The sequence below is a fragment of the Aotus nancymaae genome, unplaced genomic scaffold (genome assembly GCF_030222135.1).
Source record: "Aotus nancymaae isolate 86718 unplaced genomic scaffold, 86718_ANA_hifiasm-v0.15.2.pri h1tg000016l, whole genome shotgun sequence".
Classification (NCBI taxonomy): Eukaryota; Metazoa; Chordata; class Mammalia; order Primates; family Aotidae; genus Aotus; species Aotus nancymaae.
In genome coordinates, this window is record NW_026988428.1 from 28550068 (window position 1) to 28567934 (window position 17867).

General features: G+C 38.7%; 1 protein-coding gene and 1 long non-coding RNA gene across 2 annotated transcripts in view; one reads left to right on the plus strand and one right to left on the minus strand.

The window, feature by feature from the left end:
* The window catches only part of TRHDE (thyrotropin releasing hormone degrading enzyme), a 385721-nt gene extending 379949 nt beyond the window's left edge, over positions 1 to 5772 (minus strand). The window contains exon 1 of the mRNA XM_012441402.2: positions 4859 to 5772. Coding sequence (XP_012296825.2) covers positions 4859 to 5760 — 902 coding nt within the window. The 5' untranslated portion in view covers positions 5761 to 5772. The remainder of the gene's footprint in view (positions 1 to 4858) is intronic.
* A 399-nt stretch (positions 5773 to 6171) lies between these two features.
* LOC105709398 (uncharacterized) overlaps positions 6172 to 17867 on the plus strand; it is a 38174-nt gene continuing 26478 nt past the window's right edge. Inside the window, exon 1 of the long non-coding RNA XR_010342968.1 lies at positions 6172 to 6598. This is a non-coding gene — a long non-coding RNA (uncharacterized LOC105709398). The remainder of the gene's footprint in view (positions 6599 to 17867) is intronic.

The following is a 17867-nucleotide window of genomic DNA, read 5'->3' on the forward strand; positions in this document are numbered from 1 at the left end:
GATATCTGCAACATGTTTATTGCAGCATTATTCACAGTAGCCAAGATACAGAATCAACCTAAGAGTTCATCAATGAATGAAGGGACAGAGAAAATGTATATACACATTAATGAAATACTATTCAGCCATAAAAAGAAGAAAATCCCATCATTTGGGACAACATGGATGAACTGGAAGTCTTCATGTAAGTGAATAAGCCAGGCATAAAAAGACAAATATCGCATGATCTCAGTCATATGTGGAATCTAAAAAAGTCGCCCCGATATAATTAAAGTAGAATGGTGAATGGAAGTTACCAGACACTAAGAGGTTAGGGGAAGAATGGAGTCAAGGAGCTGCTGGCCAAAGGATACTAATTACTTACATTAAAGGAATAAGTTGGAGAGATTTATTATAAAGCACGGTGACTACAGTTAATGATAATACGTTATGTTCTTGAAGAATGCTAAGAGAGTGGATGATAAGTATTCTCCATGAAAATAGCTGTGCAAGGTGATGCATTTGTTAATTAGCTACATTTGTTCCAAATATATGCATACTTCAAAACATTAGGTTATACACAATAAATATATACAATTTTATGTCAATTAAAATAATTTGAGAAAACTGTATATTTAATTACTATCCAGGGTGATCAAATCGAATGACACTACAGAAAACACAGCAAGACAAACACCAATTGCATAAATTTTCTCCCTGAGTGAGTCATTATTAAATGGTCAGAGCTTCTTTTTTAGTAAACATTGTCTAGATATGGTTTACTGGTGGTATTTTGAATTGTGTTCAAAATCCAGCACTGAACTCAGTTTTGCCATATGGTTATGTGAGCCTGACATAAAAACAATGAGCTAAGTCCATTAAGGAATCATACATAGAAAAAAGTTTTTACAGAAACAAATGGTTCTCAAAAGATTTTTTCAGTTCACAGCCCTCAATAGAGGAACATCCTACTTGCTCATGTTAAGCTATCTTCTTATCAAAGTGAATGGGAGAAATGAAGCTGCTTTCAATCTAAAACTAATGTAGTGAATTTCTTGTTATTATTAAATATCATGAGTATTAATTCATTCTGAGAAAATTAGAAGGCATCAAATTACACACACTAATACCACAGTAGAGCAAATGCCTACCCAGAGATAAAATCCTCCATTTTCTCCCCAAGATTTTTGCAAAAGGATGGTCCCAATTCTCTTTAAGAACGACCACTATTATTTTCCCATTTTACTTGGAGACGATAGTTTCTCTCTAAACAATCCTTTATAGAAAAGGACCTCCTATTTTTAATGTCATCTTTCACTTTGGCATGTTATAGACCCTATCAAAGTTTGTCAAGGAAAACAGTCTCCCTTTTGAAATTGAATAGAATGTTCTTTATCTTGGCTATATTTACCTTTCAATCCAACCATCTGGATCTAAATTAAGGTATCCTGCTTTGAACATGGGTGTGCTCTCCATCTGGCTACCCAAAAGCAGCAATTATTTCAGGTAAATGAACATTTTATCTAATTCTAAGCAAGTATATTATCTTGTCATAGACTATGGCAAAAATACACATCCATTTTTATCTGCCTGCTGCACACCTAGTTGATGAAAAAGTATGTATTCTGCCTAATTTACTGCTTGGTTTGTAAACATTTTGATTTTAAAAGAATTTATTTCCGATATTCAACAAGTGTAGTAACCAAGAGTAGAGAATTTGTCTCAACTTGAAAAAACCTTGGGCTTCAAGGGGGGGCCTCATCTTCTAAACTTTGTACACTACAGTATGGAAACCAGGAAAAGCAAGTCTTCCCAGTTATACAAAGCCAGGCTACCTACAACACCCAGCGGGGGATAAAACCTTCCAGGGGTCCAAGGTATACAGCACACAGTGGAATTTAATTTTCTTGCCATCACCAAAATTCTTTTGCTCAGATCTCTGAAAAGCGAGTTGAAGAATCAGAACTGATAGAATTTTAACGCGTTATTGTTTCCACATAGGCTAAGAGAAGTGGACTGCATGGTAGTATTGCTTTTTTAAGCATTTCAAATTGCTCAATATGACTTCCTTTGCCAAATAAAATATTTGTTTTTATTACAGATATTATGCTATAATTAAACTGACAAAATCATATCTAACTAAAGACCAAAATATTTATTTATTAATCAAATAAAAATTCAGTGTTTGCAACTGTGTCCTATATGAAAGTGAGTTTAAAAATGCCAGTTTACATTGGATTTTGCGGACAAACTCACCAATAAAAGTATAACCCTATCTGAGATGTTGATATGGGTCTGTTTCAAAATGCTCCAAGTGGCTTTAGTAGCAAAACAAAAGTTTAATAAGTAGAAAGTTTACATAACTATGAAATGGTTTATTAGATTCATTTCTTTTGCCTTATCAATTCCAGCAGAAACATCCAAGAAATTATCAGTACTCTGGTAATAATAATGAAAAGGGGAAAAAAATGAGGAACAAGGATTTTCTCTAAGATGCTGTTTAGAAATAAAACAATCCTGGGATTTTCAGAACACTGAGTCCTGCATTTCCACTGGGATGAAGAGTTTAACTATATATGAACTAGGTTAAACTTCCAACCAACTTATTTACTTCTTTGGGGAAAACTGCAGGAGAGAGTTTGAATACAAATATGCACTAGGGGTAAAAGAAATCAGTTATGGGTCAAGCAGAAACATCTGGTCTTTTTAAAAGTCCTGTTAATTTGAAAGCACTGACCAAAACAAACTCAGTTCTGCCAAATATATTTTGGCATGGCTCAAAAAACAGGATTTGTTGAAAGCATTTATTTCACCACAGCAAGATGCATCAGTAATGATATGCAACTCCCACTATTGACATTTTGACATAACAAGCTTGCTCTTAAACATAGTATGCAAATTTGTTTTCTATGCCTTTCCCCCACATTTGATATAATTCTGGGTTTAAAAATATTTTTAACCTGTATTCTTTAGAGCATGTTAGAGGAAGTGGTAGAAGGGGGTTTAAATTATCCATATCTGATGTCAGGAGTTAGGAAGTGAATAATTTATACATTCACTCATAGAAGGTTTTAACTATCATACAACTACGAAAGCATTGGGCATTTTATTTATAGGAGGTTACTTCACAGAACTCTATAAATAATAAAACTTTTGCTTACTTTCACAACACATTGCTATTTCCACAGCCTCTTACACAATAACTTCTTCTGAGAGGTTCCAAACACCATAAGCTCTGTCTGGTCCAGGGATTCAAGAACCAGAGTTCAAGTCCTAGCTCTCCACTGACAAGCCTGCTGACCTCCAGGGCCCTGGGCTTCTCTGAGCCCCAGTGTTCTGCTGTTGTGAGAATCACTTGAGAAAAGGAGAGGCTCTGCCTCATTACTGATCTATAACCTGCCTCCTCTTCTAAAGTTGTTGGTTTAATTTTTAAGCTCACTTTGGTTGTGCATCTGCCCTATAGTCATTTAATTAATTGAAGTTATTTTAGCAATGAGGGAGTTAGAGCAAAGAAAAAGAATCACTTACTCATTTAACAATATACCTGAGAGCTTACTGCCACAAGACACTCGTGAGAGCTAGCATTTATGGTGGACACTCTATATGCTAGGCACAGGGGTAAGTGCTTTGTAATGCAATCGCCCATAGACATCTATACAAATACTAAAGTAGGATATTATTATTGGTATCCCCAAGTCAGAATGAAAAGTCTAGGCTCTAGAGCCAAACTCCCAGGGTCTAAATCTGTGCTTTGTCTGCTCACTCTTGGTGATCTTAGTCAAGCTACGTGACCTACCTGTGCCTCCATTTCCCCACTTGTAAAATAAGGAATGCTGATAATAGCATCTACCTCATAGAATTCTTGTCGGATTGAGTTCATGGGTGTGCAATAAGTACTAGAAGTAGTCATGTCAGGAAAAGGTTAATTACCTTCCTCAAACCTTCACCACAGTTAGATGAACAGCAGAGATTCGAACTCGGTTCTATTGGATTATGAAGTCTGAGATCTAAACAAGTGATGAAAATCTCCATGGCCTCTCAGAATTTTTTTTTAAATACAAGACTACCCAAATGTAAAACCCACCAAAGATACTCACTGACAAGGCATTTGAGACTGACCACTAGCTTTTCCACCCTTCACCACTGGAATCATCTCCAGAGACAGCAACCCATGAACAAACAATTGGAGTGGCCCTGACTTAGCACAGAGCTGGTAGCGCCCGCGAAGCTGCTTCTCCCTGGCTTTGGCCTTTGCAACCTCCACCCCTGGCCGGGTTCTCTCAGCCTATCTCTGGAAACCACTCTTTTCACTCCGAATCTCAACTTGAAGTTTGGGGAAACTTTACTCAGCCAAAGCCCATTCTCTGCTCTGCACCTGGCAGGGAACTACTAATAGTCAGGGGAGATAAGCATGTTGGGGCAGGGGAGGGACGGTGTGTCCCTGACCTGCGCTGACATCCTAACCTGGATGCGCTGCTGTCTTGACCTTTGGCGCTCATGTATTTTCCCTCGACGGCAACTTGACAAGCTTTTCATGTCATTCTGGCATCGCTCAGATTACCAGTTACCCTTCAGAAAAAGAGCCCTACGTTTTGATGGCTAAGGAACTTTGAAGGGAAGAGGAGAGGTCCCGACTAGAGGAGGGGGCGGCATTCATCTTTTGGCACGGGTGAGTCAGTTTGCGGAGTTGGCAGCAGGGAGACCCCGAGGCATCTAGGAGACCCCGAGGTTCTGACTGCCCTACCCAGCTTTCGTTTCCTTCCCCCACCCCTGGCTTCCCGGGTACTGGAAGCCAGCTGGGTCCCCGGGGTCGCTGGCCGCCTGAGGTTCCAGCCGCGCGGCGGGGTGGGGCGGCGCGGGGCACCGCCTCCCTCCATACCTTCTCTCCCCGTGGAGCACATAGGAGCTGCGGAAGAAGCCCAGGAGCTCATTCTCGATGAGCGCGTTGTAGATAATCTTCAGATTGTAATTCCTCTGCGCGTCCAGCGTCCTGTTCAGCACTACCACTAGGACCTGGGTTTGCGGATAGAGGAAAAAACCGGCCACTGGGACAGCCCCGAACGCCCGGTCCTCGGCCAGCTGCACCTTCTCCACCGCCACTCTGGAAGCGTGCAGCACTACGTAGCGGGTGGCGTTCCGGCACGCGATCTCCACGTTGACCTCCCCGGAGAAGGTGAAGTTCTCCATGAAGGCGGTGAGCATCAGATTGTAGTGCAGCGGCTTCAGGTGGCCCGACAGGCGCAGCTGCGTCCACGGCTGCCATGGCTCCCGCTCCTCCTCCGACGGCGGCTGGGCGGACGGGGTCCCCGGACTGGCCACCCCACCAGCCTCGGGCTGCGAGGAGTCCCCGCCTGCGTGGTGGTTGCGCCGGGCCGATCCTGGGAGGCTCCCGTTGCCGCCGCGCTCCGGAAAGCCCGCGGGGCCACCGTCGGCGCCTGGCGGGGCATTCGCCCCGCACTCGTCGAAGCGCAGGCTGAGTAGCACGGCGAGCATGGTGACCGCGAGCAGTGCCACGAGGGACACGGCGAAGGCCAGCACAAGCCGCTTGTGTACAGCGATGTGGCGCTCCGTGGTGCGGGGTCGCATTCCCACAGAGTCTGCCCACGGGTCCGAGAGCCCCCTGCCGCCAGCCCGAAGCGCGGCGTCGTCTTCCCCCATCGTGGCCGTGAAGGGTGAGCTGCTCTTCTCTGCCCCCTCCTCCTCCTTCTTCTTCTTCCTCTTCTTTTTCTTCTTCTTTTTCTTCTCCTCCTCTTGCTCCCCCAGCTCGCCGTCCAGGGCCATCACACCGCCTCCTCCTCCTCCCCCGCCCCCTCCAGCACCCCCCGCGAGCGGGCCACCGGGGCCACCGCCAGAGCAGGCATGGGAGAGCTCACGCGGGCCGAGGGCGCGCGACTGGGAATGCTGGCCCGGGTTCTTTTAAGACGGGTTCTGGCCACCAGCGACGGCAGCTTCAGCCACCCCCATCAGCCCCGCCTCACTCCTGACTCGGGTTGCCGAGGCTCCGGGCTGCGAGCTCTGGGACGCGCCCAACTTGGAAAGCGTCTTGCTTGCCCAGCGCGCGCTACTTCTCGGGCGAGCACCCGGCGCTGGGGCACATGCTGCTCCCGCCCCTGCGCGCCTGCGGCTCCCAGCTGTCCCTCCCCTGCGCCACGCTCTCGCCCGGCTTTCTGCGGGAGCCTTCCAACCGGTCCTCGGCTGGGGAGAAGGACGGGAGCAGTAGGGAGAGCGAGGGTGTGGAGGGGGAAGTTAGGGCTTCCGCTTTCTCCCCCACTCCAGCGGCGGCGTTCAGTCCTCTGGGTAGAATGTGCTCGCAGCAGCAGTGACGGCGGCCACAGCACGAGAGGCACCCGAGCCATACACCCTGCAGCTGGAGAGGAGAGGATGGCTGAGGTGGGAGAGACTAGAGTGAACCAGCAGGAGGAAGTCCTAGGGCCGCGAAGCTACGACGGAGATCCGTCCTGGAAAAGCCTTCTCCTCCACCCTGGGCACTTTAAGCTTCGGTGGCGGCAAACGGCAGGAGGTTGCAAACCCGACAGCGAGCCTCCCTCTTTCCAATCTTGCTCTGCCCTCCGGAGATGACAAGTGAGAAAGAAGTGTCCAGCCGGGCCATCCCCTTCAGGTAGATGAAGCTCTGGGTTTGCTCCATATCCCCAGGGGGAGAGCCGAAGTGCGTATGTGCGAGCGCGTGTGCATGTGTGTGCGTGTGTGTGCGTGTGTGTATATACACAGACTCCGGGTTTAGATTGCCAGGGCTACTCCAGCTGCATTGAGGGACTGAAACTCCCCGAGAAAGGCAGAGAGAGAGCGCGCGCGAGGAGGCAGGAAAGGCGGGAGGGAGGGGAGCGCTTGAGCGGCAGAGGCAGGCGCTGGGAGATTAGAGAGCTTTTCTCCGCTCTGTCACACCAGACACCCACAGCCACAGAGGGGGTTGCTGAGCCGCCTGCGAGAAGTACATTGTAAATCTTCAGCGCAACAAGCCCCGCAGTCACCCCTCTTCTTGACTCTTTAGCCCCACCGCGCTCCACGGAGAGATCCTTGGAGCCTTTGGCTATTAAGAGAGAGAGCAAAGAAAGACCCTGCTGGGGAGATGTGGCTGTGTCAGATTTCACATCAAGCTCGACAGAGGATTTGGAGGATTGTATGTAAATTGAAATAAATTCTCCAAAGCCTGACTACATATATTACATTATACTGTGTGATGTGTCCAGGTGTGCAGCACTAAAATAATGGTTAGCAATGAAGCATTAAAATCCTCTGGAAGTAAAGGCCAAAGCAAAGTGATGTTTTCCCCATAGGATAATTTCTATGTTTAGATTGGGGAAATGATTAAAACACAATGCCTACAGTGGAACATTCAGTACCAAAAGCTTGAGACTGAGAAAAGCTGGGCTAAGAGCTTAATACAGTGAACGAATACATTCCATGATTGGTCAGTGTTTCATTGCACCTAGCCATAATTACTTTCTTGCAGCTTTCCAATGTTACCATGAAAATTGTTTAAACTTTATTAGGATAGTTATCAATAGACAGTTTGCTGACAGCAGGCAGCATCAAAATAGGTTCGTAGCTGGTTATGGACTCTTGTCTGAGCACACTGGAGTTTAAAAATATAGTGAAGAGTATGTATAAGTATGTGGGATATCCAACACTCACTATTTGTGTGAAGAACTTTAATTGGAACAATATTCAGAAAACTGCCACCCCAAAGGTGACGACAGCTAAGAAGCAGGAGTCTCCAGTGTTTAATAAAACAAAGTATGATTGGCTTCTGGGTCAATTAAAAAAAGTGAATAATAGAAAGAAAATGAGGTAATTCCTTTTTACATGTTTCTTGCATGTCTTCAAATCTTGAAGACATTTTACAAATCACGTCCATAGCTATTTTATTACAAAAAGGAATGGTTAATGCTTCTGGCTTTGGAGTACTGAAAATAGACAATTAAAATATTGTGTTTGGCTTTAAAAGCATGACCAAAGAGAAGAGACCAATTACAGATCAACCTTAGTCTGATAACCACTAAAAAAAACACAGCCCTGCTCGAGGAAGCCCTTTTCCATTTATCCCCAGATGGGATACATGCTCAATGCCATGCATTTTAAATGTCCATTTGAATCATTTTTAAGTGATGATGAAAATAAGTGCCAGGGTGGGATTTTTTAAGCATGTTGTATGTGGGCCGTTAGCAACAGACCAAGGGAAATGCCACATTCTGTTCAAGTTACTTTTTTCTGCTCTGTTTTTAAATGTCTGTGCTCTTGCTGTCCATATGTATCTGGCTGTATGCATTTTAAGAGTTGAGGAGTTGGGGTTCATTGGTTTGTTTTCACAGAATCAGGAACTATAGTGCAAGCAAGTGAGAGGAGTCCCGAGATCCTCAGCAGGTCACCAGACTTCTCTGACTTTTGGGTTTTAAACTGGTAATTCAGTATTAATGATTCAATATCCATGGATTTCGTGCATTTGATTATCAGAGGCTTCTGGAATCCTCCCCAAAATTCTAAGAACTGCTGCCTAAAGGAAGAGGTTACCCACTAAGGGATCTGTAAGATTTTCTCTTTCTAAAACATTAGTGAAGAAAAGATTCAAAGAAGGCTTTTTCTGTTTGTCCTTTTTTTTTAAATGTGTACAAATTTGTGGGATACATGAGAAATTTTGTTACATGCACATAATGTGTAGTGACAAGTCAGGGTATTTAAGGTGTCCATCACCTGAGTACAATACATTTTTGCAAGGTATAGTCACCCTACTCTGCTCTCAAACACTGAGCAGCTAGATTCCGTCTTACTGTGTGTTTGTACCCTTTAACCCAGTTTTCTTCACCTTTCCTCTTTCCCTCACTCACATTCTCAATCTGTTATCTCTTTCCACTCCTTAGCTCCATCTGTTCTTCTTTGTATTTTATGAATGTGTTTATGTGCTTCTGAAAATTATTACATGGCAAATCTGAAATATGTCAGAATTAAATAATGCATTTATCAATTAGTAAAGTCTCTACTTACTGTGATTAAATTACTAAATGGATTATTTTTTCAGACCCTACTGGAGTGGACATATGATTATTAATATAGAATGGACATAACTTTCTAGCTCATGGATTCTCCTTAAGTGTAACTTTGCATAATAAAACTTAGTATTAAGATCAAGTGGGTAAATATTTCTCCCCTTTATATCAATGTTACAAAGGTTTTCAGCAAGTTTTCTTTTTTTTTAATTTCTGAAAGTATATACCATGCTTTCCCAAAGAAGCAAGCACTTTGGTAAAACAATTTTTTAATATTATTTTTTTCTAGAGGATGTTCATTCTACCTCCAAAGCAAAAGGGGGGGTGACATTTCAGAGTGTGCACTTCACAAAAATATTAAAGATATAATTTACTAATACTCCTTTTTAAAGTTTCTTTCAGTGTTATAGGTCACTGGATCTGAGATAGGTTTGATTTTGCCAATACTAGAGCCATGCAGTGCTGTAAACAAGGAAATTAAACTTCCCAAAGAGCCTGATGCTTCTCTCAGAAACGTGTGTTTGTTATGAGAATTTTATGATTACTTTATTTAGCTAATAAATATCACTAAAGTCATGACGTGGCCACATTTGATTCAGAGACTTGTAAAAGTAAAAACAGTCTGAATATTTAATATATATGAGGCCAAATGGAAGTTGTTTTTAATAAAATCTACACCTCGGTCCTGAAATGATCAAAATGAACTATCTTGAGTAAATGCATTGGCTTCAGGGTCTTATTTTTGATTGTTTACACTTGTCTTTTTTTTTTTTCTTTTCACACTGGTTTGTGTATAGAACCACATAGTTAGGTGCCTTTGTGCACGCTGTCTCTTCACATGTGAGCAAAACCTCATGTCCAGAAACAGCTTGGCTCAGGAGAAAGAACTAGACCCTGTTCACCTCCATTTCCCTCCATTGTCCTAACCCAGTTACTTCATGGACTCAATTTCTCAATGTGTTCATGTAAAGCAGTTAGAGTTGGGGGTATTTTTCAGCTCTGGACTTCTGTGAAAAATATACAGGAGCTAATATACCACCCTTTTTATGTTCTCAAGAAATATTTAATTAATCTTCATGAGAAGCAAAAAAATAATTCAATCAAAAACTAAAACTTTAATGGATAAATAAATTTTATAAAAGCACACCGTACAGGAAAAAGTACAGGAAGAAACAAACAAATCTCACTAGCCTGGCAGTCAAAACTAGGCTGATGTATCATATGACAGGGATATGTTTCTGAAGACCTCCCACAACTGGAGACCACTGTGAAAAAAGAATGGTGAAGTCTCTGTTTAGCAGCTGAAGTGGTGCCGCCATGTGGCAATAGCAAAAAAGCAGTTTGAAATTTGAAACTGATCATTTGATGAAATTTTTAATTTGGAGAAATAAACATTACTGCAAAGTTTATTAATATTTTTATATTGCAAACTTTCAAAATTTCATAACATCTGACCCACTGATCTGCTGATGTTGTTGAGGCGTTTCATATAAGAACCACCCTTCCAGACAGAACATTTCTTAAGATCTTGAAGATGAGGAAAGAATTTCTTAAAATTAGCTATAATTGAGATAGTGAAATTTCATGATCTCTGCAGTTTGTCCACAACAATTAACACCTTGATTTAACTGTTAGTTGTCTGACTTGTTTATTTAAAAGGATTAATCTAAATGGAAATTACATCTAAATTTGATGATATCTTTTTGCTTCATAAAAATCTGTGGCACTATGAAGTTGTTTTTATCTTTTTTCATTTTTTATTTTTACTTTTTACTATATTTTCTTTTTAGAGATTAGATCTCACTCTTGTCACCCAGGCTGGAGTGCAATGGTGTGATGAGAGCTCATTGCAGCCTCATAATTGAAGTTGTTTTTAACAGAAACATTGCCTAACTGATTAATATAATACTATATGTTATTAGTCCCAGAAAAGTCTCATGATTATGTTTAAACCAAGCTAGAACAAGCCTCACAGCATAAAATGGATATCTATAGATAGCAAAGGTAAGAAAAGAATGACCAAATAATTCAAGTGTCATTCCCAATTTTAGCATTAAATGTTATATCTAAAGAGAGAATTAGTATCTCAATGAAGTTATATCATTATTTGAGGGGTTCTAATGCTATGTTAAAACTCTTTAGTGCTCACTGTAGGCTCTTTGGTTTATGACTTCTATAAGAAAGCTTTATAAAAAGGCAAAGTATATATCATGGAAATGTTTACAATTTATTCAGGAAACCTGCAAACTTAATATAGACCAATGTCTACAAACAATAGAAATTACGTATTGTTCCAGAAATGTTTCCATTTAACTAATTTGTCTAGTCACTCAAGAAATGAAAACAGTAAATATACCCATATAATTGTTACCATGAACTTAAATTGCTCAAATTCATGTTTCCAGATAAATATGGCAGGAAGAATTAATGAATATAATAATAATAGCTTAGATTTGTTAAGGGCTTAACTTGTGCCAAGTATTTGTCTAAGCATTTTATGCTGTCTTATGTAATCATGAAAATCATGAGGTCAATGCTATTATTTCCTCCATTTGACAAATCAGGAAACGGAGGCTGAAAAAAGATCACCTTGCCCAGAGTCATTTGATTAGTAGATGGCAGAGCTGGAATTCAAAACTAGGCAGGTTATTCTACCACCTGTATACTTAACCTTTATGTTGTACTACTTCCTGAAAGGTAAGCCAAATATAATCTACCCAACTGCCTAATGAGTACTTGCTACATTAATTGTGAAGTCAGTGCCAGGCACTATGCTAGGGATTTAGCACTGAAGCATACATGGTCTATACTCTGCTTGAAGAGGACAGTGCCTGGCACATGATAAGTGTTATGTGTTTGTTAAATAAATGAAGAGAGAATAATATAGTATGACCCTGAGCAGAGAAATAATTATAATTTTGTAAGATAATGACAAAAAGAAAATCTGACAATATTATTCCTTCTGGGTTGAGAACTAAATTGAAAAAATTGACTAGCTTATTTTCATACTGCAGAATAAACAGTTTACATGCTTTAGGAATTTTACCTCTTCAATGCATCCAAAAATATATATTTAACACAGGCTTACTTGACAGCACAAATTTACATAATTTGAATGGTGCCTCAGCTCTTTCAAACCATGAAAGTATCTGTTTCAAAGACATACATAGATAAATATTAATGTAAATTTACATAAAGACGTACAATATTCGGCTTTATTTCATCCACATGTATCTTCTAGTCCATATATGTTTTCTCTGTCTTCTAATAATTTATTCCTATTCCTTCATTTCATAATAAAATATTGTTTATCACTTAAAAACTTCACTTACTACAGATAGATTCTGCTTAATATGTAAATGTTTATCAATATAGCTGTCTAAATGAAGTAATTATGGTATTTTTTTGAATCTGAGTAACAAGTGGTTATTGTAAATGGGTTAATGAAGAGAAATTAGAAGAAATATGATGACATTTTTCATTTAGATAATGAAATATCACTAGTATTGAGGTTATATATCTGTATGTAGATTTTAAAAGCTAATTTTGAACTATAGTGTTTTCTGATTTTTAATAATATATAACATAATATAAAATATACATAGTTTTGCCAAGTGAGGATTCTGGTCAAAGGTACAGTCATGTCAGCATGAGAAGCACACCTTTTGTTAGAGAATATATCACAATATGAGTATATATAACAAATACACAACAATAATTACAATTGTTTTGTTTTAAAACCTCACTGAATTCCTGCTTTCGAACTATGGAAAATGATGTATTCTGATTTTTTTATTCAAGTACTAGATCTGTACATAAATAATATATCTTCTTAATCGTGAACTGAAAAATAGCTCTTTTTTCTTTTTTGGTCCATCCCTTTTCCTTGCTTATATTCAGAGATGGTTGCTATAAAATTACCAATTTCTTCCACCACATGACACTATAAGAATCCGCCAGGGTTACACACCAAGGTTACACCAATATCATGCCATTATTTTTCTCTGTGCATGTTTTTCTGAGAGCGTCGTTCCATTCACAGCCTTATACAGGCTCAGAACTTACTCTCCAGGCACCTTAAAAGTTAGGTGAAAAATATGTTTGGGGATCCAAGAATTATTCTTGAAATTCAAACAATTAGGCTTTGGCTAAAATGACTTTTTCTTGGTCATTTGAAAATTTATTTGTGTGCTATAATTACAAATATTAAAATCTATATATGTTAGTATGCTTAGTATTATAAAGTTAAATCTGTTGGGTCTTTTTTTTTTTTTTACATTTATATTAACATGAAGCACTAGGCACAATACAAAAGATAAAAGAGAAACAGTCACAGTTTATAATCAAATAATAGTCATGGAGTCTGTTTCTAGAAAAAAAAAAACTTTCCTACAAAATAACTACACAAAAAATTCAATTATTAACTCTTGAAAATAACCAGCTGCTTGACTGAATGAAACTTTCGGCTCTAGAACAGTCTCTATTTTTAAAAAATGAACCTAAAGATGACTGTTTTGAATTATCATCATATTAAAATATGGATAATCATTTAATGAAATATATTTTATTCTCATAATAGAATTGTTTTAATATCTAACTTGCCTGTGATCTTCACTTTTGTCACTTTTCTCTTTAGTGCCACCTTGTGGGTCAGCCAGTAACAATACATACATAGGGTTTGGAGGGTGTTTTTGGTTTTTAACTCTGCTTGTATTGAAGCTAGACTTATAAAGAAATGTGATATGATTCACATGTGAGGCAATTTTGTTTGTTTTCTCAGAGAAGCAACCACTTCACAAGAAGATTCTGAAATTGGCCATTTTGGACACCAGAATCTATAAGACACCTGTTTCTCATAGATTAGAAATATTGGAGTCTACACAAAAATTGATGTTTCATTTACAGAATCATCACCAAATTTATCTTGCATACTATAAGTGACAATCTCTGACTTGTGATTTTTTTCTTAACAAAAATGTTTTTTAACTCAGTATCATCATTTCTACAACAGTGTCCCATGATAATTGATTCTAGGTGATTTGAAACACTGCTTAATCCTGTTTTAGAAAAATCTCCCATATCTGATTTAGTCTCACATGCAGCTTACTTCTAATATCAGATTGAATTTGCATTGAGTTACCTTACTCAGTTTATTTTTTAATTATGTTGCCATTACAAGGGAATAAGGAAAAGTCAGTATAGTGCGTTGAAATGTCTTTTTTAATTGAGATGCACGGGAAATGTGTTGTAGGTTTCCAAACATTCTTCATGTATTAGAGATGTTATAATAATGTTTTGAATAGCCAAGTGAAAATGAATGGTTTCACCTGAACATGTTAGAATTTATTGCTAAGTTTTTCGTGTGTTGTAGTGGTGAAATAAATTTTTAAATTGCATTTATGAAGTCATTTCAGAACAAGTAGAAATCATACGTAATCTGATCACTTTGAATGTGTAAGTGTTTGTATCTGAACTCCTGCCCTATTAAGAGTTGAAGGTTATACTGTACGTTACTCAAAAAGTAATTTTCCCCGGTTATGCAATAAGACCTCAGATTTGACCTATAACCTGAATGTCATAAACTATTCATTATCTATGCTGGAAGCACACCACCAACAAGAAAAAAGTTTTAAGTATTTTTACAGGCTTGCTAAAATCCGATTATAGAACCAAGGCAGTCAAATACCATGAGTAAGACGGCAGAAACCCTAGAATTTAACTCCGTTATTCTTAATGAGCGAATCCTGTGCTTTGTCTCTAAAAGCAATGTATTGTGCTTTCCAATTCAGGAAATGCATTTTAATTGCTATACCCATTGATATATCAATCTTTCCATAACATTCTGACACATATCCAGTTTCCTATGGATTTGGTATAAGAGCAAATTAAAAGATGCACTAGAATGGTAACATTTAATCTATAGTTCTCCATTTAACCTTTATGTGGCTGTCACTGAACAAGTACTGTTCTTATAGTTGAACCAAAAAACAAAAATAAAAATAAGATATGCACACACACTAGAGAAAGGGCTTATTTTTTAACCTGGGAACCATGAAAAGTTTTGACCATTTTCCTCCCCACATGCTTCAACTTTAGCTTTAATAATGAGAGTATGTCTTCCTTCAGTTTAAGTTGAATGAACTTCTGCATAGGACCCTCCAGAAAACCTCTTGAACACATACAGTTTTGGGGAGAATGTGGACTGAACTATATACAAATAGCTGATACTTCAGCACGCAATTCCCAGAATATATTTTATCCTATTCTCATTATTATTAACTATATGGGGTTTTTTAACAAGTTACAAGAAGCAAAACATATTTTACCTTTACTCTGTTACATATTTCAAATTAAGCAGATCCTAAATGATTGGGTTACATTATATACCAATAGCCTTTTCAATATAAAAAGATTTTGATGATCCCTCTTCAATTTTTCTTAAAATGAGACTGCACTAAAGATTTTCTTGACATTTCTGAGAACTGTATTTTCAGTTTCAAAAAATCATTTATTCCTTTTATCTTCCAATGTGGGAAAGTAATGAATATTGATTCATTTTTAGAGGCGCTAACATTCAACTAGGTAAACTTCATAAGTGACGGCTATTAATGTTCTCTTTCATCTTCTAGACAGAAAATCAAAGCTATTTAAAGTAAAGGATTTGTTTCAAATCAATGTATGTCCACAAGTCAACATTAATGTTTACAAACACTTTCTGTGACCATTGTATCTTATTTGGGTATGTATATGTCTTTATATCTATCTGTAAAGATACAGTTACAAGTAGATGAGGGAGGAATGTGTATATTTCTAGATGGTCTGAATAAAGTATTTATCACTATGCTAACCTGCAGTATTATATAATGTGCCAATGGTTCCTTGTGCCACTCCTCCATTTTTAGTAGTTACCAAGACAGTCAAATTAAACTTATGTGAGAATCATCCAAACATTTAATTCTAACACTGTGATTATAGAATTTTTTTTATTTCTCTGAGATTTACCTATAGTTGCTTTCTGTTTAATGTTCAATGTTCTATAGCAGTTTCCTTTTAAATGTTCAGAGCAGGAGCTATACCTTCTAGGACGTGCAAATAATCAAGTCCTGGCAACATTATAAAATATAATCCACATTATGAATCAAACAGAATGAGCCTTCAGATCTGATTGCCTAAGGCTCAAAATGTTAATGCTCCTGAAACACCTTGTACATATTAGCTAGTTGAAATTGCATTAAAACAAGAGAACGAATTGTAGTCTTGACCTCAGTCTCACTTCACCAGCCTTTGTTTGCTACTGCCAGCCTGAGAGGGGAGCTTCTGCTCTGCAGATGGATGGACAGCTGCTGACCTTCACCCCCTGTCTGTTCCCACAATTCCAAAAGAATTAGGCCTGAGGAACTTTATCATCTAGTGTTCCATTGTAAACTGACTTTATTAAATTTTTTCCAAAGTTCAGTATCCTTCAGTTCTTTCTCAGGAGTACAAATTGAAGAGACACAGAGCCAGCTCCAAATGAACTGAAATTGTTTTGTAAAAAATTAATTCAAACAATAATGCCATGACAAAGCACTTTGAATTTTTCAATTCCCAGGCTATTGATTCTAAAAAAGAAACAATTCTAAATTATCCACATGCTCTCATTTATTAGTCTAGAGCTCTTGCCCACAGAATTATTTGCCAAGGTAATATATAGAACATCATGATGATTTACTTGCTTTTCTAATACCATTTTGCCCACAAACTCTATAGAACTGAAAATATGTCAACAGCAAAAGAAGGTCCACTAGAAACTATAAAAGAGAGCTCACTAATAAACAATAAGTATCTAAAAGTAAAGAGAAAGGAGCCGAATTCCATTTTCAAAAGCCAAAAGTCTGCGGTAGGTAAATATCACAGTTAGCATTGCTTATTATGTATAACCACTAAGAGTAATCTATCATTTTTTAAAATCTTCAAAATAGGTCTCTGCCAGCCACATTACCTCCTGCAGAAAAGTTTGCTATGTGCCTGGTTTTGTAATGTCCAGACAACTTTACACTAAGCTTAATAAACATCATTTACTCAAAAGCTATTCCAAAATTGTATGGTAAATGAACAAAGGAACACTAAACAAAATGATAAGTTAGTGCTTTAACTGAAAGATAATTTTCTGTACCCTTTGGAGTCCAGTCCAGTAACATCAAGATCTGGGAACATACAACCAGTAGGCACTTTGACTTTTTCTCAGAAATTCATTATCTACTTTTTTAATACTTACTTAACATCCCAAGAAATGAAAGAAAGGGTGGAAATATCTAAAATTTTAATCTAAATCTTTCTCAAACTATACCTTTCAAATACATAAAATACTGTATGAAAGTGGTGTTAAAAGTAGCATTTAGAAGTGACTTCCAACTCTGTAACTTGGTATAAGCCTTATGGAAAGTAATTTAGAAATGGCTGTCAAAATTCACAAATTTAAGACTGTAGCAAGACTCTTGAGATACTTGTAACTGTTGGCATGATTCTCTTCTACTAGAATGAAAGTTTCTTCCAGGCAGGAAACACATGTGTTCATTTCTGTATCCACATAGCAAGCAAAGATTCTGGGACATACTGTCCTTCATAAGCATATTTTGAATGAATGAAGGCTCCATTTAGTGGTACTTATCATCACTTTCCTGGCCCTCACTACTCCCTTCTCTGGTTTAAAGCTTATATCCTCTTCCCTGCCCAGCACTCTTTTGGCTGCATACCTGATAAGGGTGCTCTTCAGCTTGGCCTCCTGTGACTTGCCCCAGTGAGCCACTCTATTGGAGTTGGTCCCACAGCCAAGACCCTACTCTTCCCTAGCTCTAGCCTAGAAACTTGTCACCAGAGCATTAGTCTACATTTTAGAGAGGATTA